This window comes from Antennarius striatus, chromosome 15 (genome assembly GCF_040054535.1).
Source record: "Antennarius striatus isolate MH-2024 chromosome 15, ASM4005453v1, whole genome shotgun sequence".
Classification (NCBI taxonomy): Eukaryota; Metazoa; Chordata; class Actinopteri; order Lophiiformes; family Antennariidae; genus Antennarius; species Antennarius striatus.
In genome coordinates, this window is record NC_090790.1 from 14,953,631 (window position 1) to 14,977,656 (window position 24,026).

General features: G+C 40.5%; 3 protein-coding genes across 10 annotated transcripts; 1 reads left to right on the top strand and 2 right to left on the bottom strand.

Annotated features, from left to right (window-relative positions):
- Positions 1 to 3,172: 3,172 nt before the first annotated feature.
- LOC137608361 (alpha-2B adrenergic receptor) lies at positions 3,173 to 14,372 on the bottom strand. Of its 7 annotated transcripts, none has more exons than XM_068334689.1 (4): positions 14,293 to 14,358; positions 12,399 to 12,438; positions 11,420 to 11,862; positions 3,173 to 8,163 (listed from the first exon to the last, which is right to left on the bottom strand). In XM_068334689.1, the coding sequence occupies exon 4, from the start codon at positions 8,017 to 8,019 to the stop codon at positions 6,466 to 6,468; it is 1,554 nt and encodes a 517-aa protein (XP_068190790.1). In that variant the 5' UTR covers positions 8,020 to 8,163; positions 11,420 to 11,862; positions 12,399 to 12,438; positions 14,293 to 14,358; the 3' UTR covers positions 3,173 to 6,465. The 7 variants fall into 7 exon arrangements, with proteins under 7 accessions (XP_068190790.1, XP_068190794.1, XP_068190792.1 ...); XM_068334693.1 differs by lacking the exon at positions 14,293 to 14,358 and adding an exon at positions 13,725 to 13,783 and having other exon boundaries at positions 11,420 to 11,523; positions 11,811 to 12,438; XM_068334691.1 differs by lacking the exon at positions 14,293 to 14,358 and adding an exon at positions 13,725 to 13,770 and having other exon boundaries at positions 12,391 to 12,438.
- Positions 14,373 to 15,432: 1,060 nt separating this feature from the next.
- LOC137608864 (astacin-like metalloendopeptidase) lies at positions 15,433 to 17,170 on the bottom strand. Its single transcript, XM_068335454.1, has 6 exons — positions 16,936 to 17,170; positions 16,734 to 16,848; positions 16,387 to 16,559; positions 16,184 to 16,265; positions 15,992 to 16,113; positions 15,433 to 15,830 (listed from the first exon to the last, which is right to left on the bottom strand). Exons 1-6 carry the CDS (start codon positions 17,168 to 17,170, stop codon positions 15,433 to 15,435), a joined length of 1,125 nt encoding a protein of 374 aa, XP_068191555.1.
- A 2,308-nt stretch (positions 17,171 to 19,478) lies between these two features.
- On the top strand, positions 19,479 to 22,282 carry zcchc9 (zinc finger, CCHC domain containing 9). 2 transcript variants are annotated; one of them, XM_068335085.1, is made up of 6 exons: positions 19,479 to 19,586; positions 20,162 to 20,585; positions 20,669 to 20,819; positions 20,902 to 20,994; positions 21,260 to 21,328; positions 22,032 to 22,282. In XM_068335085.1, the coding sequence occupies exons 2-6, from the start codon at positions 20,184 to 20,186 to the stop codon at positions 22,142 to 22,144; spliced, it is 828 nt and encodes a 275-aa protein (XP_068191186.1). In that variant the 5' UTR covers positions 19,479 to 19,586; positions 20,162 to 20,183; the 3' UTR covers positions 22,145 to 22,282. The 2 variants fall into 2 exon arrangements, with proteins under 2 accessions (XP_068191186.1, XP_068191187.1); XM_068335086.1 differs by having other exon boundaries at positions 19,526 to 19,586; positions 20,173 to 20,585.
- The last annotated feature ends 1,744 nt before the right edge of the window (positions 22,283 to 24,026 follow it).

Here is a 24,026-nt window from a genome sequence, read left to right on the forward strand (position 1 = left end):
AAACAAAAGCATTTTATTAAAAACCAAAGTCTAGATTAAACCCAGCCATTAAATACAAATTAGAACCCCAAAGCAAAGCAAATAGCTTCTCAGGAGCCTCAAAGCTAAGCACATTAGCACACAAGCAATACTAATGAGCATTAGTACATACACTACTAATTGTTAACATGCAACCTTAATCTCGTGGGTGCATGATATGGAACCAATGGAACTCATTTTAATTTTTATATATATACTGCTGGGTGGCTTTTTTTTCTACAATTAATCATAACTAATTGTTGTATTTTAATTTTAATTTTTGAAAATAATTTAATGCTAAAACTGTCAAATAAATGCAGTGGAGTGAAATACAGCATAAGTGGGAACCAAAGGTGTGAATATACTTACATTGAGGTGTTGTTTTTTCGCATATTTCATTTTAAAACAATTAGATGAACAGAAATGGTAAACAAACAGATGCTGTAAGTTTAAAAGGTAGAACAGGAAGGAAAGATGGATATCAGAATGATATCACTGAGCTGGGGCCAGGAGGGATTAGCCTAATCTACACATATGAGATGTGAAGGATTATGGCACACTTAAAATCCTCAGACAACACTTTTTTTGTGGAAGACAATTCCTGGTGGAATCTGCACCAGTATGAATATCTGTACAGATAAAGTTACACCACAGAAATCTGCCTCTCCTGCATCACATGTCTTCAAATTGAACAAACCTTTACATTTTAACACAAGAGTGATAAAAGTATGAAGAACTCAAATAAATAATGAGGTCGGAGATGGACGGGTCAGTGTTAGCGGCATCTGTGGAAAAGTAGAAGAGGAGCCTGATGATCTGAGGAGGTGACAATGAGGAGGTTCTCGAGGAAGATTTATCTCTACTCCAAAATGAAAAAAAAGAACAACAATATTATTTCTACGGATAATTCCCTCAGGTATAGTGTATGATCAGGTCCAAAGATGGGCCACAGCATGTTTCATGCAAATCCATCATTACTTTGTAGTTTTAGTAGTAATGATGGATTTGCCTGGACTGTTCTGAGCCACTAGAGCCATTTTACTGGTGCTTTTGGGTCAGCAGTAGTGAACATTTTACAGACCAGATGTAAATTCAGACCTTAGCAGTAAATCCTCGGCTACTAAAGTAAATCTATGAAATATAACTTAGTGTTCTGACGATGTCTGATCTAAAAAAGCATGAAGGCTGGAATTTAAGGAAGAATCAATCTGAGACAGCAGTCATCAGTAAAAATAGGATTTTGTGCAGAATATCAGGCCATTTAAACGTTTGCTTTATTAGATTATTGCAAAGATTAAAGCAGATTTTACCAATTAGCCTGATTATAAAAATTATTCCATTGCTGCTAGCAACTGAATCATTTTGCAAGGCTTTGTTTTAGTTTCAATCTTCAGCCGTTGCTGACTCAGGGTTTCTTTGAACGTCTCTTCCTGTCATTTTTGGTACCAACTTTCACAGTGCACCAAATCCAAAATGTTAAAATCCGACACACGAGGGCTTAAATAAATCTAAGAGGTTTATTTAGCTCTTGGTGACAGAACATCAGCTCATCAGGAGGTGATAAGAGCTATCCTAATTACACTAAATAACACCACTGGAAGGCTTTAACTCATTTCATTGCATTCAAATCACAAGTGAGTCTCCACAGCAAGTAAACAACACATTATGCTTTTGGCTCTCTGACAGCTCTGAGTTGATGGGTATTAAAACTGAAGCTGTTTAATTCTTATTCAGTTAATTATCACTTTTATTGTCACACTTTTTTTTGGTATGTAAGGTCTCACTTTCTTAAACATTTATGCATAATTCATCTCATATTCTAGTCACTGATGTCAGCAAAAATAATTATCCCAAATACCCAGATAGAAAAAGCTATGCTAAATGGCTTGTTTCCATTATTCTTTGCTCTGTTCGTGCTCGTATTCAATCCCCCTACTCTGAAATAACAAGCAGTGTTTATATAGCCTCACTGTGTGAGATTTTTCAACCCTTAATATAAAGCAATTTTTAAATAAAAGCACTGGGACACAACAGCACAGGAGCAGAGATAGAAGATACAATGCAAGGCGATATTTAGTTGCACTTCTCATAAATATTCTACATTTAAAGTCCAACTGAAATTACAAAATTTGCTCCTTTTTTTTTACAGTAGATAGTAGCAGTAATTCTCAAATTGTATTTCTTAGTAACTTCCTCTAGCGTCAAATGTTGGTGTCACGTCAAATGTAGGCAGTCACGTGATACCGTACGCGCATTCTATTGGCTGACGGCATCCGGAAGTGCTCTACGTTCCGTGAGTCTTGGACTTACGTGAGACACAAAAGTGTTTTAAACAGTCGATAGGAGTGTGGGGAAAGGTAATACAGACAGAAGGTGGTTTAATATCAGAATGGGGAGGGTTCATAAACACTTAGATTACCGTAAATAATAAGTTAATAGTCTTAGTAGTCGGAGCAGCAGTCGTTCAGCGGTAGAGCAGATGTCTCGTAGACAGATCGCCCCATCCATCGGTGGATCGAATCCCGCTCCCACCATGATGTCACCAGGAGTGTGAGCTGAGGGTGGGAGGTGTCAGCTCACCTCCCAGCCACTGCTGAGGCGCCCTTGAGCAAGGCGCCGTCCCCCCTACAAGCTGCTCAATTTGGGGTGCGTTCCGAAGCCGCTGCCCGTCACTCTGCCTCCCAGTGTGTGTGTAGTTTGATGTGAATATATTAACTGCATGCTTACAGGCCCCCTTGTGTGCTGTGTTCAGGGGCCCTGTATACTGTCAACTAACTTGAGTGGCCATGTAATTTCCCCTTGTGGGGATCAATAAAGTATACTTCTTCTTCTTCTTCTAGTCTGTCGCTATATCGCGGAATTCGTTATTTGCGTGTGGTTCCTGGAACGCATTAACTGAGAGTAGCGATGGCACACTGTAGATTTCTTTAAATGGGACAAATGCTTTTTGAGAACTCTGCGAATGTTATCCTCTCAGCCTGAGCAGCTTGGTAGCTCAGGGTGGTTTTCCATGATCAGGACAGGGCCTTCATTCAGGCATGATTTGGGAGCCTTTATTCAATCTATGTGATTGTAATTAATAAAATGTCTGTTGGCTCTACTTCTATGATGCATGTATCAGTAGCAATGAGCCAAACTGTCCATCTGTGTGAACACGAACTGTGAAGGCAAGACTAATTAAAACACGTTATATGAGGGGCTAAAAACCAGAAGACTCAGAAAGCAGTTGGTAGCATTTAGCATCTGACTCAAAGATGAGGAAAGTCAACCACAAACTTCGACTTCAAGAGGCAGAGCAATGATTGGGAGCTCATTATTCTCTGAACAGAGAATAATGAGCGTTAAACGCAGTTGTTTCTTTGGGGTGCTTTTTGAAGTCATACACTGTTGCAGCGTTGTTGCGAGACTTTTTATTCAATGTAAACATACATAATGTATTGTAGGACAGACTTTATTGTGACGCTTTTCTGTGATCACTGTGAAAAAGACTGACGCTAATAGCTTACATGTTCACAGTCAGCTGATAGCATTTCAGCAGTCAGCTTACTACAGTTTTTTATTTACACCTAGAGTATCCATGACATTTACAAACTTCTCCGACTGCCTGTTTGCTTATATGTAGAAATGTGTTGGTCTACCTTTAAGGAGATGCCCTCATCTGACTGGACATTCTGTTGTAGAGACAGAGAGCAATCTCCAGACGTGATTCATGTAGAGATTTAAATGACAAATGCCAAGTTAGCAAAACACTGAAAAACAATATACGTCTGTCCAGTCGTAGCCTACATTATAAACTTACCTGAAATGTCAGGTGTTTACATGATTAATTCAATCTGAAGTGGGGTTAGTACAACAGTTTATCACTTTCATTGATCTGTTGTCTTCAGTGTTTTAGCAGCAATCAGGAAAAAGAGATTTGTCATTCATTAAATGTTAACGTCAATGAAAACGCTGACTATTTTTGAAGAATGATGTCAGTATGATGTCAAGATGTAGTTAGTTTTGTTAATGGAGACTCGCTGCCAGGACTACCTGAACCGCAAACAAGGTCATTTATTCTTGTGAATTTTACAAAGATAGCAGACTTATTACAAGTAGAACAATAATTTATGTATGGACAGGGCATCACCTCTTTCTTCCAGGGGAGTCTTTGTGACATGTAAAACACCCATACTACAATGTGTGATGTTAATTAATGACTAATACTTAATAGTCAATACTTCTGTCCGATAACCATGAAAGATAAATTCACTCTTGAGTTGCTTAAATAAAAACTGGTTTCCATACTCTGGATAAATGGTATTGAAACACAAGTAAGATTGATATAAACTTTTTGTGTCCTGATTATTTGCTAATTGGATGTTGGGGAATTGGATGTTGTTTAAGTAATAGTTGAAGAGATTTAGACATTATACATGTGTTATTTGCTAATGCTATTTGCTATTTTTGCTAGCTTCACAGTAGTCAACTTTAATCACACACTCATTTAATCTTTGCAGACAGTTGAACCCTATCCCAGTACACACAGAGCTCACAGAACTCATCTAACCTTTTCTCACCCTTGAAGTCTGTACACATTTGAACAATCACACACACACACACACACACACACACACACACACACACACACACACACACACACACAGGCAGGATTGTTTACAGGATGAGACCGGAGACGGAAACTACGTCGAGAAGATGCGGCCGGAAACCTGTCACGGATTGGTCCAGAAGACACCACATCCCCTCATGCATATTCTTAATCTGAATTGTTTAAATCTGACTGGGCCAAAATAGAATTTGCTCTTCTTCAGCTGTGTCTGATGTAAGACCTGTGTAGCACCGGCAGTCAGGGACTGTGGAGAGCCCGGATATCTGTATTAGACTTGTTGTCAGGAATAAACTTTTTAAACTTATGATGATCGGCTAAGTCTCCTACTTTACCTCAATAACAAGAACCCACGGAATAAAGAAGCTGTGAAAAGACTTTGCTTCAGAGTGTACAATTGACTTCAAATCATCTTGTTCACACTGGATACAAATATCTGTATGGGTTGGGAAACAGGACCACTCAAGGACTGTGACTATCATTTTGAATCCAGCTTCTCAAAGTAACAAAGGAAGCCATAAACTGAGCAGCTGGAGCAGAAAAAGCATGCAATTCAATTTCAGTTGGACTTTAAAACAAACAGGAACACTGCATTTCCTGTTTAAGCTAATATTGTACAAAAATTGATTCCAACACTGGTTTTATTTTACATGTGTGAAGAATATTCAAGCAAATTCTGTTGGCTGTCGAAAGATGAGGCAAATTTTTTTTTTTTTTTTTTAAAAACATGCACCCAAAAAGTTTGATCACTCCAGGGGAGAAGTGTTTTCACCAGGGATTCTGCTTATCTTCAGGATCAGCCATGGGTTCAGGTATTGCTTTGGTAGCCAGCAGACAGAAGAGGCTAAGAAGCTTGCTGCCCATCATAATCATTAATATTGCAATAAAAATACAACTTGAACTGCATCTGCTTACCTTGAACACATGCACCACCTTCCTTCATGAGGATAAAAAGAACATTAAGGGGGAGAAAAGATTAGATCTGTTGGGGGAAGCAAAGAGCTCAGCTCTCAGCTCTACCTCCAAGTATCACAATCACCAGAATAGTTTCCATCTTTCGTGCAGCTTCAGCTGATTCCCTGCTCTCTCGCTCCACTTTCTCCCTTGTAAAGCCTCTGGGTATCACCTTAACAAGCAATTCCCTGTGAGAGGTTTAAGATCCAGTTTCTCAGACACAAGGGAATACACAGAGAAATAAAACTATCCATAATAATGTTACAGCTTCAGATGGAGGGGCAAACAGAAGAAGAGTGAGATGCACAGAGAAGAGGATGCTCACATTCTCCCTGATCCTGTGTTCCTTGAGTGCCCATTTTATCTCCGATAAAGGACACTTAGTGATATTTGTTCTCTTCCAGTCGGACCCTCAGGCTTCGCTCCTCCACTCCCCTCCACACTCAAACACGGACCGCACATGTTCCGCTGTGGTTCTTGTTGACCCTGTATCCTTGTGACTTCCTCTTCAAAATATAATCGAATCTGTTTCCTTCACAGTCATTGAATATTCAATTAGACTGTATTCTTAAATAACATTAAACATAATTGATTCAGCCACTTGACTGTGGCTTTCTAAAATCTCCCTCTCTGCTCTGACTCAGCCACCAGCATTCACACAAAAACAAGAGGAAAAATTGGACGCAATTTTCTCACTGTACAAGAGCTGAAGAGGTCAATCCCCTGAAGGTTCTTATTGTGTCCTCTGGAAATACATTAAACAACTTCTGTTCTTGACGCAGGTACCTTTGTGTCCCAGCACAGTAACTTCATTTGTGATTATGTGTATACAGGCCGGTTGAGACATGATAGTCAGTCCAAAAGAAGAATCTAATAGACTATCCTTTCTAAAAGAATGTTCCCTTTGTGTCCCGGCAGAGTATCCTCTTGAAGGCCTTCCTAAAGTCATTGTTGAAAATGGTGTAAATGACTGGGTTGAGGCAAGAATTGCAGTAGCCAATCCAGAAAAAGAATTTAAACAAAGATGTGGGGATGCTGCAGGTCTCAGGACACACTGCCTGGAGAGAATAAGAGAAGAAGAAGGGGAACCAACACACCACAAACACTCCCATCACCACCGCCAACACAAAGGTGAACCTTTTCTCCCTGTTCACCATGGCCTTGCGGCGGGATATAGGTGTGCCCTGAATCTTAGGTGTTTCTTCAGGTACCAGTTTAGTGCCAGATGATGTAGCCATAGTGCTTTTGTATCTGCATGCCAGGTTTAGCACCTGAACTTTAAACCCTTTGTTCTGGGACAATCCCAAAGTTTTCTCATCTGCTTTAATGGTTGCTTTTTTGTCGTCTGCACTTACGTTGCCCATTTCCATCTCGGACCCAGAGCTAGAAGTGTTGTCTAGAGGAACTTCACCTCCTTCGTCAAGATGTTTCTGGGACTCTTTGTGGGTAACATTCAGCACAGATTGTCTTTCATGTTGGGGGATTGAAGGGGCGGAGGAGGACTTTTGGATGGATGGGGTACTTGGACTTGAAAGGGAGTTCTGGCTGGGGTTTTGGAGCGATGATGGTGTAGAATCTGATCCAGAAATTTTGGCCAGGACTTTGTGTTGGTGGTGCACAGTTGTACTTCCTTGATTGCCGTTGTGTTGTGTCTGCTCTGATAATTTCACCGGAGGTTCTCTGGATTCCATGCTGGCATTTTTTCCTGCTTCTGCTTTCTGCTTCTGTCCAGGTGGGCAACGTGTATGTTGCTTAGCGATCTGATAAATCCTCACATACACCAAAATCATGATCACACAGGGTGCGAAAAATGAGCCAATGGTGGAGTAGAGGATATACCAGCGTTCACTGTTTAGTTCACACACCTCTTCACCACCTTCACTTTTGTCCAAGGTGAGAAGAGGAGGGAACGAGATGACAGCAGCGATCAGCCAGACAACGATAATTGCTGCCTTGATACGCGCAGGGGTACGCTTGGCGCCGTAGGAAACAGGGCGAGAGATCGACAGGTAGCGATCCAGGGCTATTGCACACAGATGAACAATGGAGGAGGTGCAGAAGAGAACGTCCAGGGCCAGGTAAATGTCACACCAAATGGAGCTAAACGCCCAGTACCCTTGCAATTCGTTAGCCAAGGAAAAGGGAATTATGAGTGTGGCGACTAAAATATCTGCTGCGGCCAGCGACACCAGGAAGAGGTTCTGAGCCCCCTTCAGGGATCGTGATGTCAGGACGGCGATGATGACCAGAATGTTCCCCACAATGGTCAGAATCATCATAGAGGTGATGGCGATAGCAAAGGCTGCGATGGCTTGCGGTGTGTAAGGCGAGGTCCTGATTGTACTCCGGTTGCAAGGTTGAGTACTGGTGATGAGGCTGGTGTTCCTGTTGGGGAGTCCGCCAAACTCTGACAGGCAGTTCACATCAGTAGCAGTGGCCATGATGCCAAGAAAGAAACGTTTATGGGGAGTCTCTTATGGAAGAAGGGTGATTGCATGGAAAACCATTGAGAATACGGATTATTCCAAAAGAAGGAGCTGAATAGTTGTGGGTCAAAGTGAAGCCATGTGATCAGAGAGCAAGATCTACAAGACAGAAAAATATTTTCTGTCATTTTATTTATTGAACTCAATAAATAAATAAATAAATAAATAAATAAATAATAAACACTCACATACATACATATATACACAGTATAAAAACATTTATATCTCACAGATATGAACAAGAAGCTGGACAAGTGTATCAGAGCATAACATTTACAACAGAATATGTGCTTTTAGGACTAAAGACTTATGCTTTTCCACTACGTTATTTAGTCTATAGCAGGGGTGTGAAGCTGATTTTCACCAAGGGGGGCCACATAAAATGATGTGGCGGGCCACATTTGGCCCCCGGGCCTTGAGTGTAACACATGTGGTCTATAGTATCCTTGTGGTCGAGCAGTTTATATAAAAATATACAGCATAAACATATAAGAGTGAACACTGATGAAGTTCAGTGACTAGTTTATATTTGTCATATTTAAACATCCATCTCTTGTGATCATTTGTGCATATTTAAATTAAAATTATGTAATCACAAGGATTACATCCCTGGTCTGGATAATTATTGCTTAGCATGTTTGGTAATCTTAGCCTAAACACATGTTAGCAAAAGGTTTCAAGGGTTTTTTTTTAATTACACTGATTAATTTTTAATATTGTTTTGACAGTTTGTATATAAAGTTTAATACAGGAAATTAAACTTTTACACTAAAATGTAAAAGTTATATATCTACATTTTTATAGATCTACATTAGCAATTTTACATTTGTTGAGAGTTGAAATAGAAGTATTACACAAACATGCATGGTGATAATGAAAACACACTCTCAGACTTGATAACATTGAACATTTTCCTTGAATGAAAAGATGATTTGAGTACTCTTGTAGCCGACAGTCAGATGTGATCATCTCCAAGTTTAATGATGTGTTCTTTCGTTTTATTTTACATTAGTCGCTGCATCAGAAGCTACAGCTGTTCCTGTCAGGATGAGATGAGCCGCTTGCTAACGCTGCCATCAGATTGTGTGGATATGATTCATTTCGTAAAACCCTTTTGATTAAATCACTACACATTGAATACAGCCATTTAAAGGGATTCCAAAGGGCAACGAGCATGAGACCACTTCTTTATGGCAGAAGCAGACACTTGAAGTGTTTTTATACCGTCATTTCAAATATCTACCGGAAGCAGCATGGCTTGTTTTTTCTTGTTTTTTTCTCTTTTCAGATTTACACATTTTTGTGGTTTTTGAGTCAGTCCATGTAAATATTTATCAATCAAATGACCATGTCACACTGTCTAATAGGTATATTTGGTCTGATATGTATTGTGACCTTTGAGTGGTTCTCCAGGCTATATATACAGTCTGTTCACCCATGTTTAATCATTTTTCTTTCTGGAATGTAACTGAAAAATGTTTCCCTATGATTTAACTAAACTCACAAGAAACCTCTTAGGCTGTCTAATTGAATTAAAATGCCTGTGCTGTCACATCATGTTAGACCTTAAACACAAATTGGAAGTCACTGTTTGTATCCATTTTTGTATTTATTTTTAGAGCAGAAAAAGAAGATAATTGTGTTGAAAATAAATCATTTTGGCAATTTCTGAAATTACGAGTTTTCTTTGAAAAACTCAAACCATTAATAAACGTATTTTGTCTTGACCAGACTCTGCATTGACTCACTGTCCCAATGAGGTTTGTTAGTATTTACTGATGTTAGACTCTTATGAAAAATATATAATTATATTATAAGGTATAGTAACATCAGGAGACGGCCAATGGATTAAACCTGTTTAATACTGTTCCTGGTAAAGATGTTCGGGGTGGGGATCTGTCTTCCTCTGGCTCTCATTAGACATGATGACTGTAAACGACAGTTAACATGAGTCACAGGAATAAATACGTCAAGATAGAACTGGATTAGTGGAAGTAATTTAATACTTTTGGAAGCGCTAAAACTAACAATAGAAAGAAAGGTGGGGCTCCACCAATTGCCTCCACCAGGGGCAACCATGTTCTCCATCTGTGTACTATCGCTAGGTAGCCAGCTCCATAAAGGAATCCTATCAGTAGTCTGTTCCATAGAGGACATCTATAGATAGTGTAGACATAGATAGTGTAGATATAGATAGTGAAGATATAGTGTAGTTATAGGTCATGTAGTTATAGATAGTGTAGTTATAAATAGTGTAGTTATAGATTGTGTATTTATAGATAGTGTAGTTATAGATAGTGTATTTATAGTGTACCTATAGATAGTACAGTAGTTCTATAGCTTTTAAAAGAAGCTACACTGGACTCTCTGTCTTTTATTTGTCTTGTTAATCAAAGTTCTTTCTGAATGCATGATAACATCAGAACAGTAACGTCAGATTTAATCCTGTTAAATCCTTCTGATTATCAAAGCAATAACTCTATTTTAATTTTCATGCCGATTACTAGGATTCCATTTTGATCCTCCTTTAACCTTTAGAAATAATTTCTCCTCCACAGGCAGCAGCAGCAGCATCTCTTCTGCTGTGTGTTCCTCACACAATGGTGGAACCATAAATGTGTTCTCAGACGATCTTTAACTTGTGCTAGAACGCTCAGCATCAACAACAGCAGGACGTCCTCACCCTGTTTCATGTTTCCAACATCACTTTGAGTCTCTAATACGTTTAGAAGCTGCTGTTACTTCAACAGGGTTCAGTTCTAATGTGAATCAGAAACATTGTGCAGATAATAAATCATCTCTGGAAATATGGAGGATTTAAAGGTAAATTCTGTTTGCTCATATATTTATATTCTTTATTTTATGATGATGATGATGATGATGATGATGATGATGATGATGATGATGATGATGATGATGATGATGATGATGATGATGATGGAGGCAGGAAGAAATCCGATTAAAGATTTTCTTCAGGATTCAAAATGAAACTAAAGAAACGTTGATTTTTGTTTGTTTGCTTGCTTGTTTGCTTGTTTTCATAGTTATATTTTTATTACATCTTAAATATTAACCTGTTTTTGCTCTATCAGATATATTCAGTGTCTTTTTCTGCAGCTCTTGTCTGGATTTCAATATGTTTATGAATATTTTTATGAATATGTTTTTATGTTTGGCTTCATTTCCAGTCGTTCTTCGCACAAGTGATCAGATCAATTAATATTATGTCTAGTTTGTGTTAATTTCCGTGTCAGTGGCAGAAATACAGACAAACGTTTGAGGTGGATGACAGTAAAGTACCTTTTAATCTAATATTCAGCCTCACGCCACTTAAAGAATAAGATTCTGTACTCACTGTGAGACGGAGACCTACTCCTTCTTCCACCGCAGAAACAAAAACTTTAGAACATGTTCTGCGCGGATGCGCAAAATTTCGATGCGAGTCCAACAAACCCGATCCTATGTGAAACAAAGGAAGCAAGAATAAAGGAAAGTTTATTCGGTAACGAGGCTCCCGTCTCCCGCCGGTGTGTGAGCTTCCAGTCCGGTCTCCGGTGTGGTGGAACTCCTGCAACCGGACACCGACGGGTCCTCAGTCCGTCACTGCGCTCCGGAGGAGACGCGTCTGTCGTCAGGGAGTCAGGGAGGCGGCGGGGATGGACCGGACCCGCGGAGATGGACCCCACTGCTGTCCAGGTAGGTCCCCGTAGTCCCGGTAGTCCCGTTAAAGGCTGGACTTCACTCACCTCACCGACTGGAGTAATATGTCTGTCAATGTCCTATAGATGATCATCAGCCCTAAAGATCCAGAAGAAGGGGCGGATTTATCACCCCCCCCCACACACACACACACACACACACACACATACACACACACTTTCTATTAACAGTGCAGTCGAAAAGATACCCATTTCTACAAAAGTGCAAGAGAGACACAGGGAGAATCTTTTTTAAATGAATTTCCAAAACTGTTTTATTTAAAGTAAATTATTTGAAAAATTATTTTGAAAATATTTTTTAAAATGTCTTCTTCTTTTTTTTCATTCATTTTCCGAACTGCTTCTTCTACCTTCTCGGGTCATGAAGGTTACTGGATCGTGTCCTAGTTGACTTCCAGGAATTAGGCGGTGAGACGCCTAATTCACACGAAAGACGAACAACAATTCCCTCACACACCCACACACACACACACACACACACACACACACACACACACACACACACACACACACACACACACACACACACACACACACACACACACACACACACACACACACACACACACACACACACACTCACACCAAGGGACAAATAGGAACTGACCAATCCACCTGAATGCATGTTTTTGGAGGTGGGAAGACACTGGAGAACCTGAGGAGATCCACACAGACAAAGAGACAACATACTGTAAAAGGACTTGAACCCAGAACTTTCTTGCTGTGAGACAACAGCGCTACCCACAGCACCACCGTACAAAAAATTTTATTAACCTTTTTTAAAAAATACCTCCTGTAACCTGGGTCCACAAAGGGAACTGATTCTTTTCTGGCTCATTCCCAAACAAAGTCAACAAATCCATTCTATAATTTTTATGTACTCTGCTGTCAAATGTACTCCGAAAACACAACCATTACCGTCTAAAACAAAATAATGAAAACAGCTCCAGCTCAGCATGAAATAACAGTAATATGATGGTTTTACATTAACAATGAGTCATAATGACGTTTAATGGAAAAACAGTCTCATGGGAAATCTGACTCACGCCAGCTTAAATTTGACCCCCGATGCCTTCAGATCACATCCTGTCACTCCATTCCATGTTGGTGAGTTTGATCCATTATTGACTGTAATTACTCTCTTTTATACTTAAAAGCTGTAAATCCCTGCTTATAATACAGCATGTTGTGTCTTGATTTAAACAGGATTGATTTTCACCACTTTAATAGCGGAACAGAACCCAGTGTTGCTTTGAGTGTCTTAATATTATGACACAGAAATATATCTCAGCTTCTCTGCGGGTAATAATTCATACAGGACACAGAAGATTAATGTTGGGCAGCTCCTCCAGAGAGTTTAGTGATTTCTATGTCGTCTGAATGCATCTGAGCTACTCATTAAAGCTACAAACGGGAAGAACCAACCAAACTAGAGTATGTCTATGTGACAGCTGGAATTAAGACAAAACCCACAGCAGTCTCTTTACCATTATTTATACACAGCAGATGGATTTCTTGCAGCTACCGCACACACTTTAGGTGTGTACAGATATCTTATCATACATGTAAAGATACTTGGACTGTTTGTGTGACCTCATTATACTAAAATAGAAAGACTTTCAAGAGTTTTCTACAAATTTATCAAACAGTTCTTGAAAATTTAGCAGTAATAATATGAGGTAGCAAATACCACTAAATTAAACTTTTCTAGAAAATTAAATGTTGAAAAGTATTTACAGATCAGTGGATATATATATATATATATATATATATATATATATATATATATATATATATATATATACACAGACAGACAGACAGACAGACAGACAGACAGACAGACAGACAGACAGACAGACAGACAGACAGATAGATAGATAGATATACGCACACATTGGTAAAGGAGAATATTAAAGCTTCAGACAGAAACAACTAAGGTACCTTGAATTTTCTGCTTCTGATTGAAAGGATGTGTTTATAATAGCAGAGGTATTCAGAAAGAGAAATACGGTGTTTTATGTAAAACATGAATTTTTTATCATTCGCCGCAACACGACAGGGTCACCTTATCTCCTCCAAGCAGCTACAGACTCATTCAGGGCTGTTGCTCCACTGACTACACACCGAAAACCAATTTCAGAGTCACTTTTTTCAATCTACTGCAAAATTCTTCTTTTCTTAAAACACTTAAGTGACATGAAAGGTTTCAAAGGCTGCCGGCCTTAACTCTCAGGCAACTGCTGGGTGTTTATTTCCACCTGAGTGTGTTGTGCAGGTGGGCAGGCATAAAATTACTTTGACATTTACACCTGACATATAGTCACACACGGTGAAGCTGAAAGCACCAAGTGTCCATTACGGTAAAGTTAAGACGACAGAATGAGGCCAGAGTTTTTAAACTGTAAAGACGCCTGCACATTGTCTTCTACATTTCACTCAATTAATCAAACACACAAACAGGAAGTTAAATCTGTGAATAAACATGTTTATGCATAAACTAGACATTTACATTATGTGGCTCTGTGTACCAACTCCAGAAAGTTCACGACCACTGACCCAAAAGCTCCAGAACAACCATCCAGATAGGACCCCAGTGTTTTGGAAACGCTGTTCTGTGGAACCATGAAAACAAAATTGGGGCTTTAGGTCGTATGAATCAGCAGTTTGTTGGGAAGAGGAAGAACTGATGCTCATAAAAACACTCTACCGGCAATGGAAATTAGTCAGATTGGTGATGTTCTATGGTTGCTTTGCTTCCCCTGGAAACTTGCAACATGTAGAAGGTCAGATATGATTCCACTGATAATTGGGAAATCCTGGAAGAAAACATCACACCATCTGTTTGGAACATCATTGGCTTTTCCAAAAGATCTGTGATCCTTGAATTGTTGTAAAGGCCTTCACCTCATAGAAAATCTCCGACGGAACTTGGAAGTGGTCGCATCACGTAATCCCAGGAATATTCCAGACCTGGAGGCCATTGTCCACAAGGAAAGTGCAAAGATTCCTCATGAAGCTGCTGTCATCCTGTAATATGTGCCATGTTTGCAACATCCTAACAGCTAAAGCGTCTCTGTGAAGAACTAGAGATACTTGACGTTGAGGGTAGGATCATTAAGACAAATCAGGCGTCAGTAAAGAGACATCTCTTGTTTTCCTGAGGAGGAGCATCGTGGTCACCATTGATTGAACCTTTGCTGCTGTGGAAACACTTTCATTTTCTGGAGGTTCAGGAAGGGAATGAACGGATCAGGCACTGCAGGCCTGTGAGGTCCTGACTTATTGGGATAAATCATCTCATACAAGAGATCAGGAAACTTCTTCCCTCTACGTCATAATGAAATCAATTGCTCACAGTTGTTCCATTATTCATTCATTCGTATTTATTGATGTTAAACTATATGCGTAGCCACAGCTGCCCCAAGATTCAAATGCCAACCCAACAATCCATGGATCACCCCCAGATTTCACAGAATATTGTTTCAGAGGCTTGTGTTCTTGTGGAATTTGTTTATTTTCATATTATTCTGATTACTGACCGTAATATAAAAAGTCAATTTCACATGCAGTTTCCGATCTGACTCAATATTTATTGTGACATTTTCCTGCACAAGAAGACATGACGGATCAGTTATGTGTGGTTGAGACTCTAGGACTCTTCTGTCTTGGTGATATTCTGCCCCCTAGTGGCGATATTTAAGAAGCGCAGTAATGCCGTTGCAGAGGCGGAGGTGGATGTGTGGTTCACCCCCAGTGTGTCATCAAGGGTAGATGCCAGATAGTGCACCAGCTTGTGTAAGTTTGTATTTGCCTCTGTCTTGCGAATTTTGCCTTCATTTACGTCATCATTACTGCAGTCTTTGGCTTTGCCGCCCTCCTCTGTGGCTTTGCCGCCCTCCTCCGTGGCTTTGCCGCCCTCCTCCGTGGCTTTGCCGCCCTCCTCCGTGGCTTTGCCGCCCTCCTCCGTGGCTTTGCCGCCCTCCTCCGTGGCTTTGCCGCCCTCCTCCCTGGCTTTTCTGTCCTCTTCGAGCTTCATTTCTGCTGCATCTGCAAAAAAGGATAAATTGAGGGTAATTTTATTTTTAATGCCATTGAATTGTGCATTTTCCGCATTGCAAATCATGTTATTTTTAGCATAGCAGTCTTTGGCTGAACTGAGAAATTTGGCCCAATCCATTGCAGCCACATCCAGTCAAAAGCTTACATACCACAGTCGTAAAGTTTACGAACTCGCTTTATGTCCGTCTCAGTCATCGTGACTCTCTGACCCATGTTCGGAGCGTGACTGTTGGCAACAACGGTGGGCAGGCCGTTCGCTGAAAAATACCCACTGAGTTGGAAATAAAGGGTTAAAACTAGAAGGTCAAAAACTTGACATGTTTGTGTTTTGGAGAGTTTACCTTCCGTAGTGCATGATGGAGGAAATGTCATAATCGAGATTGAATGTTTGGCCGTTTCGCTTTTGAAAGTTTGCTTCCATCCCTGAAAGACAATTTAATCCCCCAAAGTTCTATTTTATTTCAGTGAGGAAATTTAACCGGGTTAACTTTTAAATAGTTATAACTAAATATCTAAATTATAGACATGAGTTCAGCAGTCTTACCCCTTATTATATTGTGGTACAGAATTGTGATGTACTTGTCACGGTCCATCCTTGTGTGTTCATGGTGGAAGCCCAGAGCGTGGAGGATCTCGTGAGCGATGTTGCCCACAATGCACAGGGGCCCAACAAGCACAGGTTGCTGACCGCCAATGAAGCCCACATATGAAGCACAACTGGGAAATGACATTATATACATTCACCAAATCCCACTTTAATACGAGGCATTCATCAAGAATCAGTGAAAATAATAATTAGCTTTGAATATCTTAAGCAGCCAATAGTCGAGATAATAAAACACTATTTGTTATCCAACACTATTTGTTATCCACAGCGTCATTATTTCCTACCCACTGCTGGCTTTGAAGAGAAGGTAGTCCATCTCAGAGGTTCGCTTGTGGAAGGAAACACACGTGTGCTCAGACACCATCGCCATAGCCGACAGGATGTCGTCTGTGCGTCCCACTGTAAACCACGATAAAACAGTAAAACAACAACTAAAACACAACTTCCTGTGAAAAGAGACGAGCAGCGTGGCGTCAAACTGCTCACCTATCTTGGGACTGATGTCGTACGGAATCTCCAACTTGGGCCAAATATGCTCCACGGCATTCCTGTCAATCTGTAGGCTCAGAATCAAAAAGTTCCAGTCAATCTGTAGGCTCAGAATCCAAACGTTCCTGTCAATCTGTAGCCTCAGAGTCAATGGACAGGCGTGATACCGGGAGGAAGACGTGTGAAAATGACACCAGAGTGCAATAAGATATCCACAGCGGGCGTGTTTCATAACTCTTACTCTGACATTCATGAGGTTACTGTCATCGTGAGACACACAAGTCTCCCCTTCAACAAAAAATGTAAACATTCATCCACAAAATAAGTTGAATAATGAGTCAGATTCACCCACGAGTGGAATGATGTCTCCCTCAAACACCAAATGACTGCTGGTTGTCAGCTCTGTCATAAAGAGAAACAAAAAAATGCTGATTTTTTTGTTTTATTTTAATTTCAAATATAGTACATTTAACACAGATGCAGAAGTTTGGCTTCACCTTCTAAAGTCTCTGAGTTGGAGTTCACATACTCCAACACTCTAGTGACCCAGTCCTCCTGAAGCTCTGTGAAAACATTCGGGCTTAAATCAACCTTAAAGTCGCTAACATTGACTGATCCGTGCTTCAGTCTTTACCTGCTGCATCTTCTCGTATCGGACTGGGCTGAACTACAACAGAACACACATCTTAAAACTGTTTTCCTCTTCGGGGAAGGTTGTGACGCATAAATGAGTTCTTACCATCTAGAGGAGATTCAGTGAACACAAGCAGAGTGAGGAGGAAACTAAACATAATGTATCTGAGGTGAGGACAAACAGCTCCAGCTCATTGATCACCTTAAATACAACCACCTGAGCTGCTGCTTCACGTTCCAGTTCAGAGGGAAGGAGTCCTTTGTTTGTTCCAATACTCAAAACCTTTGGTGAAAAAGTTGTGGTTTGTTACTATTTTGTTCACCAGCAAATGTCCAAACAAAATTGAATTTTGATTTTGCACAAGTGACTTGAATCTGGATCAGAGCCACACTAATGCAGAAATGAAATGGATCCTTAGAGGCTCCGTGGAAACCAGGGACCACAAAGTTCATTCATGTTCTACAAAAACAGCTGTTTTTCTTTTCTTCAAATACTGTTGAATTGAAACAACATTTGAATGTTACGGTGGATCTGGATGATGAGGTCCAACAGTTTTTCTTTCTTTTCTCTATTTTCTTTGACAGCATGAGATTGAGTTCATGGCCGCTTTAAACACGCGTTTATCTTGTTCTATTAAATAACAAAAGTTAAACCTAAACTTAAAACGCTCCCTTGTCTTCTATGAAATACATTTATTTGACAGTAATTTATAGGTTTGGCTAATTTTAATATATAGTTATTGAATGTCTTGTAAGGGTTTTTTTTTTCTTGATTGTGGGGACTTGATTGTGGAATTTATTTATTTTTCACAGTGTGACTAAAAAAAAGCAATTTTCTAAGGAAACAATAAAGTACTGCATTCTGACTGATATAAAAGCAAAGCATACAGAATACGCAGCCTGCTTTGCTCAGTGATGTTATACTTTTTTAAAAATACAGTATGGGTCAGAAAAACTAATAGAGCTAAACAATTGTCTCCATTCTTATCTTCATCATGAGATCAAAACTGTGCTTAGTAAACTGTAACCTTTAAGAACACCAGGTGGTTAACTTTGCACAAAGAAACATGGGTTGCAGTTTATCATCCACCCAGTGAAGAGACTTTTCAGCCCTCTGCCTTCTGGAAGGACAGAGATAGATCGCCATAGATACAACTTTATTATTCCTCAGGAAGGCTCCCTCGGGGAAATTAAGATTCCAGCAGCAATAGTTATCAGTGTCAGAAAAACACAGCCTATCAAAGGTTAAAAAAAAATTGCACAGTATAAATAAACATAAGATATCCAGTGGATAAATATGTATGACACATTTAATTATCTACTGCAGTGACCACGGCCTGCTGCTCTTTCCCATCCTCTTGTTACTCCTGCCCCACTCCCTGATGGCCTGAGGGGTAGAGGACTGATTTTAGTCTCTGCACTCTGGAAGGAATAACCTTTGGCTGAACAGACTCCTCTGGTGGCTAATGACGGTGTAGATGGTGACTGGTACCAGGGAGCGCTGGAAGTCAAGGGGTGTGATAGGGCTGATATACTGATATACAGCTGGGAGTAAGCTGCCCAGTGTTATGGTTGAAATCTCCATTAAAGTATATGAGTAACATTGAATAGAAAATACCAAATTTGTATGGTATAAATATTGCATTAACAAAATGTAGACCTATTTAATGTGATTTTAATTACTGTAATGCCTCCGAAAGCGCCAACGCAAGATCAGTTCAGATTTTCACAAAGTGTTTAATAGAATTTTTCTTTCTGGTTTTTCTCAGTGCACCTGAATTTAATATGAATACATATGAAACGTAAAAATTGTCAGTATTATTCTCCCATAAACCGAGTTAATTTTTCTTCAATGAAACGGGTATTAGTGGTTACGCGTCGTGCTCCCCGTTAGGGGGCGCTGTGGAGTTCTGCTCAAAATTCAGAGAAGAAGAGACAAAATCCGGAAAGCCGTAGAAGAAGACTGACGACTTCCGGAAGAAACTAAAATACGTATGGACTGAGAGGCACACGAGGTAATATTGTTTGAAATGACGCTTTAATTTTAAACTACATGTTATGTAGAAAGAACTATGCAACCGCTAAATATCCTTTTGGATTCAATCGTTCAAAAAGTTATTTCTGAAACGGCACAAGTTCAATGCTACGTGTTTTTGCTAGCTGCTAACAGATATCTTGACAGTCAAATTAACATTCCTTCAATCTGTTTTTAATGTATAAATCCAATGAGGAATCAGTTAAATGTGAGGTAAATCAACAAATAGGTTTGGTCCCCACTGGATTGACTGAAATATACACCAATGTCTCAGAAAACGTGTTAAATGCTTGTTGTGAAGCTACTGTTTGGGGCGTTCATTACCACAGCACTGACTGCACCAATATTTTTAAAGAGTAGAGGAGACTTGACTTTACAAGGCCTTACAACCAAACACCTGATTCCCCTATTGTCCAGATGTCATGAGTTCTTCTTTGTTTCATGGCCAAACCTTCAAAACAAGTTTTGTCAAACACCAGTCTGGTGGTGTTTCTGGTGTCCTAACACATAGACCAACCAGCAAATGTTCAACCGGTAATATCTTTGTTTCTCAAGCTTCATTTCAGGTGGTGCAGTTATGACGAGGTGGGCTAGAGCCAACAACATCCACAAACACAAGCCAGCAGAGGCCACTCCATGGAGCCGGTTGAGAGCAGGAGGAGAGGGTAGGCGAGGTCCGGGCGGCTCGGCTGCTCCTGCCGGTGGCAAACAAGAACCTCAGAGGGACCGTCTGAGCAGGACTCAGCCTGGTGGCTCAGCCGTGAAAAAACCCAACCGCAAGAAGAAGGACTACACTGATCAGGACGTGAACGGATTCCTGGACTATCTGCAGCAAACGGGACAGCAGCTGTCTGGAGTAGACCACAGTGGGAAGGGGTTGGATCAGGAGGTCAGGGTGGAGGTGGAAACCGCCCTGAAGAAAGACCAAAGAAGAGAGAACAGAAGGATTAAGAGGCAGAAAGACAAAAAGAATAACATGGTGAGAAAATTCACATCAACTGTTCCAGGTGCCGACTTGTTCCCTTCATCTTATTCCTCTCCTTGTTTCCTTCTGTCCCCCAGCTGTGTTTTAACTGCAGGAAGCCAGGTCACGGCCTAGCCGACTGTCCAGAGGCCATCCAGGATGTGGAGATGGGTCAAGGCATCTGTTACCGCTGTGGCTCCACTGAACATGAAATCCAGAAGTGCCGAGCTAAAGTGGACCCGGCTCTGGGTGAGGACGGCTAGGAGGCCCACAACAGGACATGTGTGATGGATGTGCGGCTTTATTGACGTTATGTTGTTGGTCTTCTCAGGTGACTACCCGTATGCTAAGTGCTTCATCTGCGGTCAGTCAGGACATCTGTCGCGGTCGTGTCCTGATAACCCTAAAGGACTTTATGCACAAGGTATAAACACAGGCTTTCAATGCAGCATCATTCATTTTCACTGTTTTAATTGACTGTGATGAGCTAGTGTCTCATCCAGGGTGTACTCCACCTCTTGCCTGTAGCCAGCTGGGATAGGCTCCGGCAACACTTTTGACCCCTACTTCAGATAAGTGGGTGAAGATGATACGTCTCTCGTCTTCAAAAAAAATTAATGACTGAACCTTTTTCATGCCACAAACCAGTTTAACGAACCACTGTTTTAAATTGTTTTGTGCATCTGCAGGAGGTTCCTGCCGTGTTTGTGGCTCAGTGGAACATTTTCAGAAGGACTGTCCAGAACACCAGGCTGCAAGTGAGTCAAAATATTCTGTTTTTATTCCAGATAAGTCTGCCTTTTCAGCACAGTGTTCTTAACTTGGGTAAATCACCATGGTAACTCATTCAGCAGAGTTAAAATGTTATGTGCTTAACTCTTTACCACAGATAGTTATTTTGTGCTGATTAACAGATTTCTGATTTTAATTCAAATTGATCAATTTTGTGAATCGTCTACATCTGTGGAGAAATTTTTAGGGGGTATAGCCACCTTATTATTATGTTTCATCAAAAATTACTGTTACCTGATTGGCACCTGGATCAATAGAAATTGATTTAGAGCAAAGTGGATGCTCACATTTTGCATGAATCGGAAGTCTCCGTTTGATCTGACGTCTTAAGTTCTGCTCTCAGATACTAAGACTGGAATAGATTCTTTTAACATTCATCATTGTTAGATGAATGTTAGATTTATTTAACATTCATCTTGAAAATATTTCATGTCTGAATTGGCTGACAACATATTGTAATGAGAGAGATGTTTGTTGATGCTGGGGGACGGGAATTTCACAAGCCTATTGGCTTCCACCCGTCAGACCTTTATTTTCGGCTGTTGTGAAGGTGTGAAGTCTGTTATATTTACATGTCCAATAAATGAATCTGCTCTGCAGGACTGAAAACCCCTAATCCTGATGTGTTTTTATTGATGAGAATCAAATCTCTGCTCTTTGTGCTTCCAGCGAACTCTCTGACGGTTGCATGGCTGTCCAACAACATGAGCGCCGACTACGAGGATGTTCATGTCCCCGTGAAGAAAGTCAAACCCAAACAGACTAAAGTGGTGATTTTCTGATCTGCTGACTCATCACTGGGTCCAATAGGTCCTCCCACTGAACCGTGATGGACTCGTTCATTCATTCACACATTGAGCTGATTGTGTTTATATACCAAAGATTTTTTTTTTTAAATAAATCATATATTTACAGGCTGATTTAACTGTGGGCTTAATTCACTTATTCCACGCACAAAGTTTCTGCAGTTACTTGAAAAACTGTCAATACTGTCTGATAGGATATGGTTCATGAAGATTTTACAGTTCATTATGTCTACTATGAACAAGACTTGTTTGTGTTTACACAAGTCATGCTTATTTTTCTGTGTTATGTTGGAATTTAGGAGTCAAAAATCTCAAATAGATGATAACACTGCCATCTGGTTGCTGGAAGGTGTTCATGCAGAACGATTGAACGGTTCCTTAAGTGTAGCTGTCATTTCTAACCTCTGCCACTAGGAGGCAGCACCGATTCAAACTGTCTTCATTCTGCTGCTGACATGGGCTTAGATTTTTCTATTATGTTTGCAATAGAACCAGGCTTGACTTTCAGAGCTGCTGGTTTTGGTGATGGGTGTGAAAGTTCAGGGAGGATAAGTTTTGTTGAGCCCTGCTCGTTCGTTAGTGGGGATCGCAATTGGAGGAAGAGTGTTGTGTCGACTTAATAATAATAATAATAATAATAATAATCTATACTTTAATTATCTTACCATTATTAATGGAGTTTGTCGATGTCCCTGTTGGCAGGAACTGTTGCTTTTGGCTCAATCAAACAAAAAGCCACTGACAGGATGACACAAAAGACAGATATGGTCACAGATTTTGAACATCTATAGAATCATAGTGGACCGTATAACAGGACTTATGATGTTCCCCTGAGACCTTTAGTAATCTTAAATGTTACCTCTGGTTACCTTTAAATTTAATTTAACCAGAGGTTTAGTTCATCCCTGCATTTCCCCTTCAACCGCACAATGATGGTTTTCATCTTGTGTTCTGCGCTGAGGCCCGATTGCTACGGAAACAACAAACACATTTTGTTTGTTTGAATGCTGCAGGATTACTGTTCTCATATGATAGTTCAGTCAAGATGGTTCCTGCAGGGGAGAACAGAAGGACAATAAGATGTGACTGAGGAGTAACTTTCATTCAGGAAGTGGTGATCCTCAGAAAGTGTCCCAGCTGAGGAGATGGAGGCACCGGCGCACAACTTCTGTTGGCTACTGGATCCACTGACCAGCATCCGTTCCCACACATTGAAGGGCTTGAGGACGACAGGGATCTATCTGGTCTTTTTGTTTGTGTGTGTGTGTGTGTGTGTGTGGGGGGGGGGTTAGGTCTAGAACACCTTTAGACAGATAGGTGGAATGTCTGATGTTGGTTACTGAGGGATCTGATTGGTTCTCTCACCCCAGCTACACTCAGCTCGCTCCTGCTGTCTTCATCAGGATCTTCTATGCAGTAGTTGGTTTTGATCCAAATGCTCCCTGGTTGGTTCAAAGTAAATAAGGGGGGGGGGGGGTTACCTCCTGGAGGTTATCCTCAGAAGACCCCCCTTCCCCCCTGCCGTGCCTGGTTTCCATAGAGTCTTAATTCATTCTCATGGAGGCAAAGAGAGCTGCAGCCAGACGACTTCATGCTGCCAGCACTGAGGCTGATTACACAATTTACCCGACAGGATTTGTGTGTGTGTGTGTGTGTGTGTGTGTGTGTGTGTGTGTGTGCGCGCCTCATAACAAAAGCACAGAAGGTTCATTCACTGATGTCTCCTGGATCCAATTTAATAGAAGCTAAGAGGGGGTGTCTCCTCCAACGATTGTGTTTCTGTCGCTGGATTGCCTAACATCTGTGAATTATCAGAAGCCCCTCTTACACAGCCCGTTGGAAGCTGAACGATTGCACC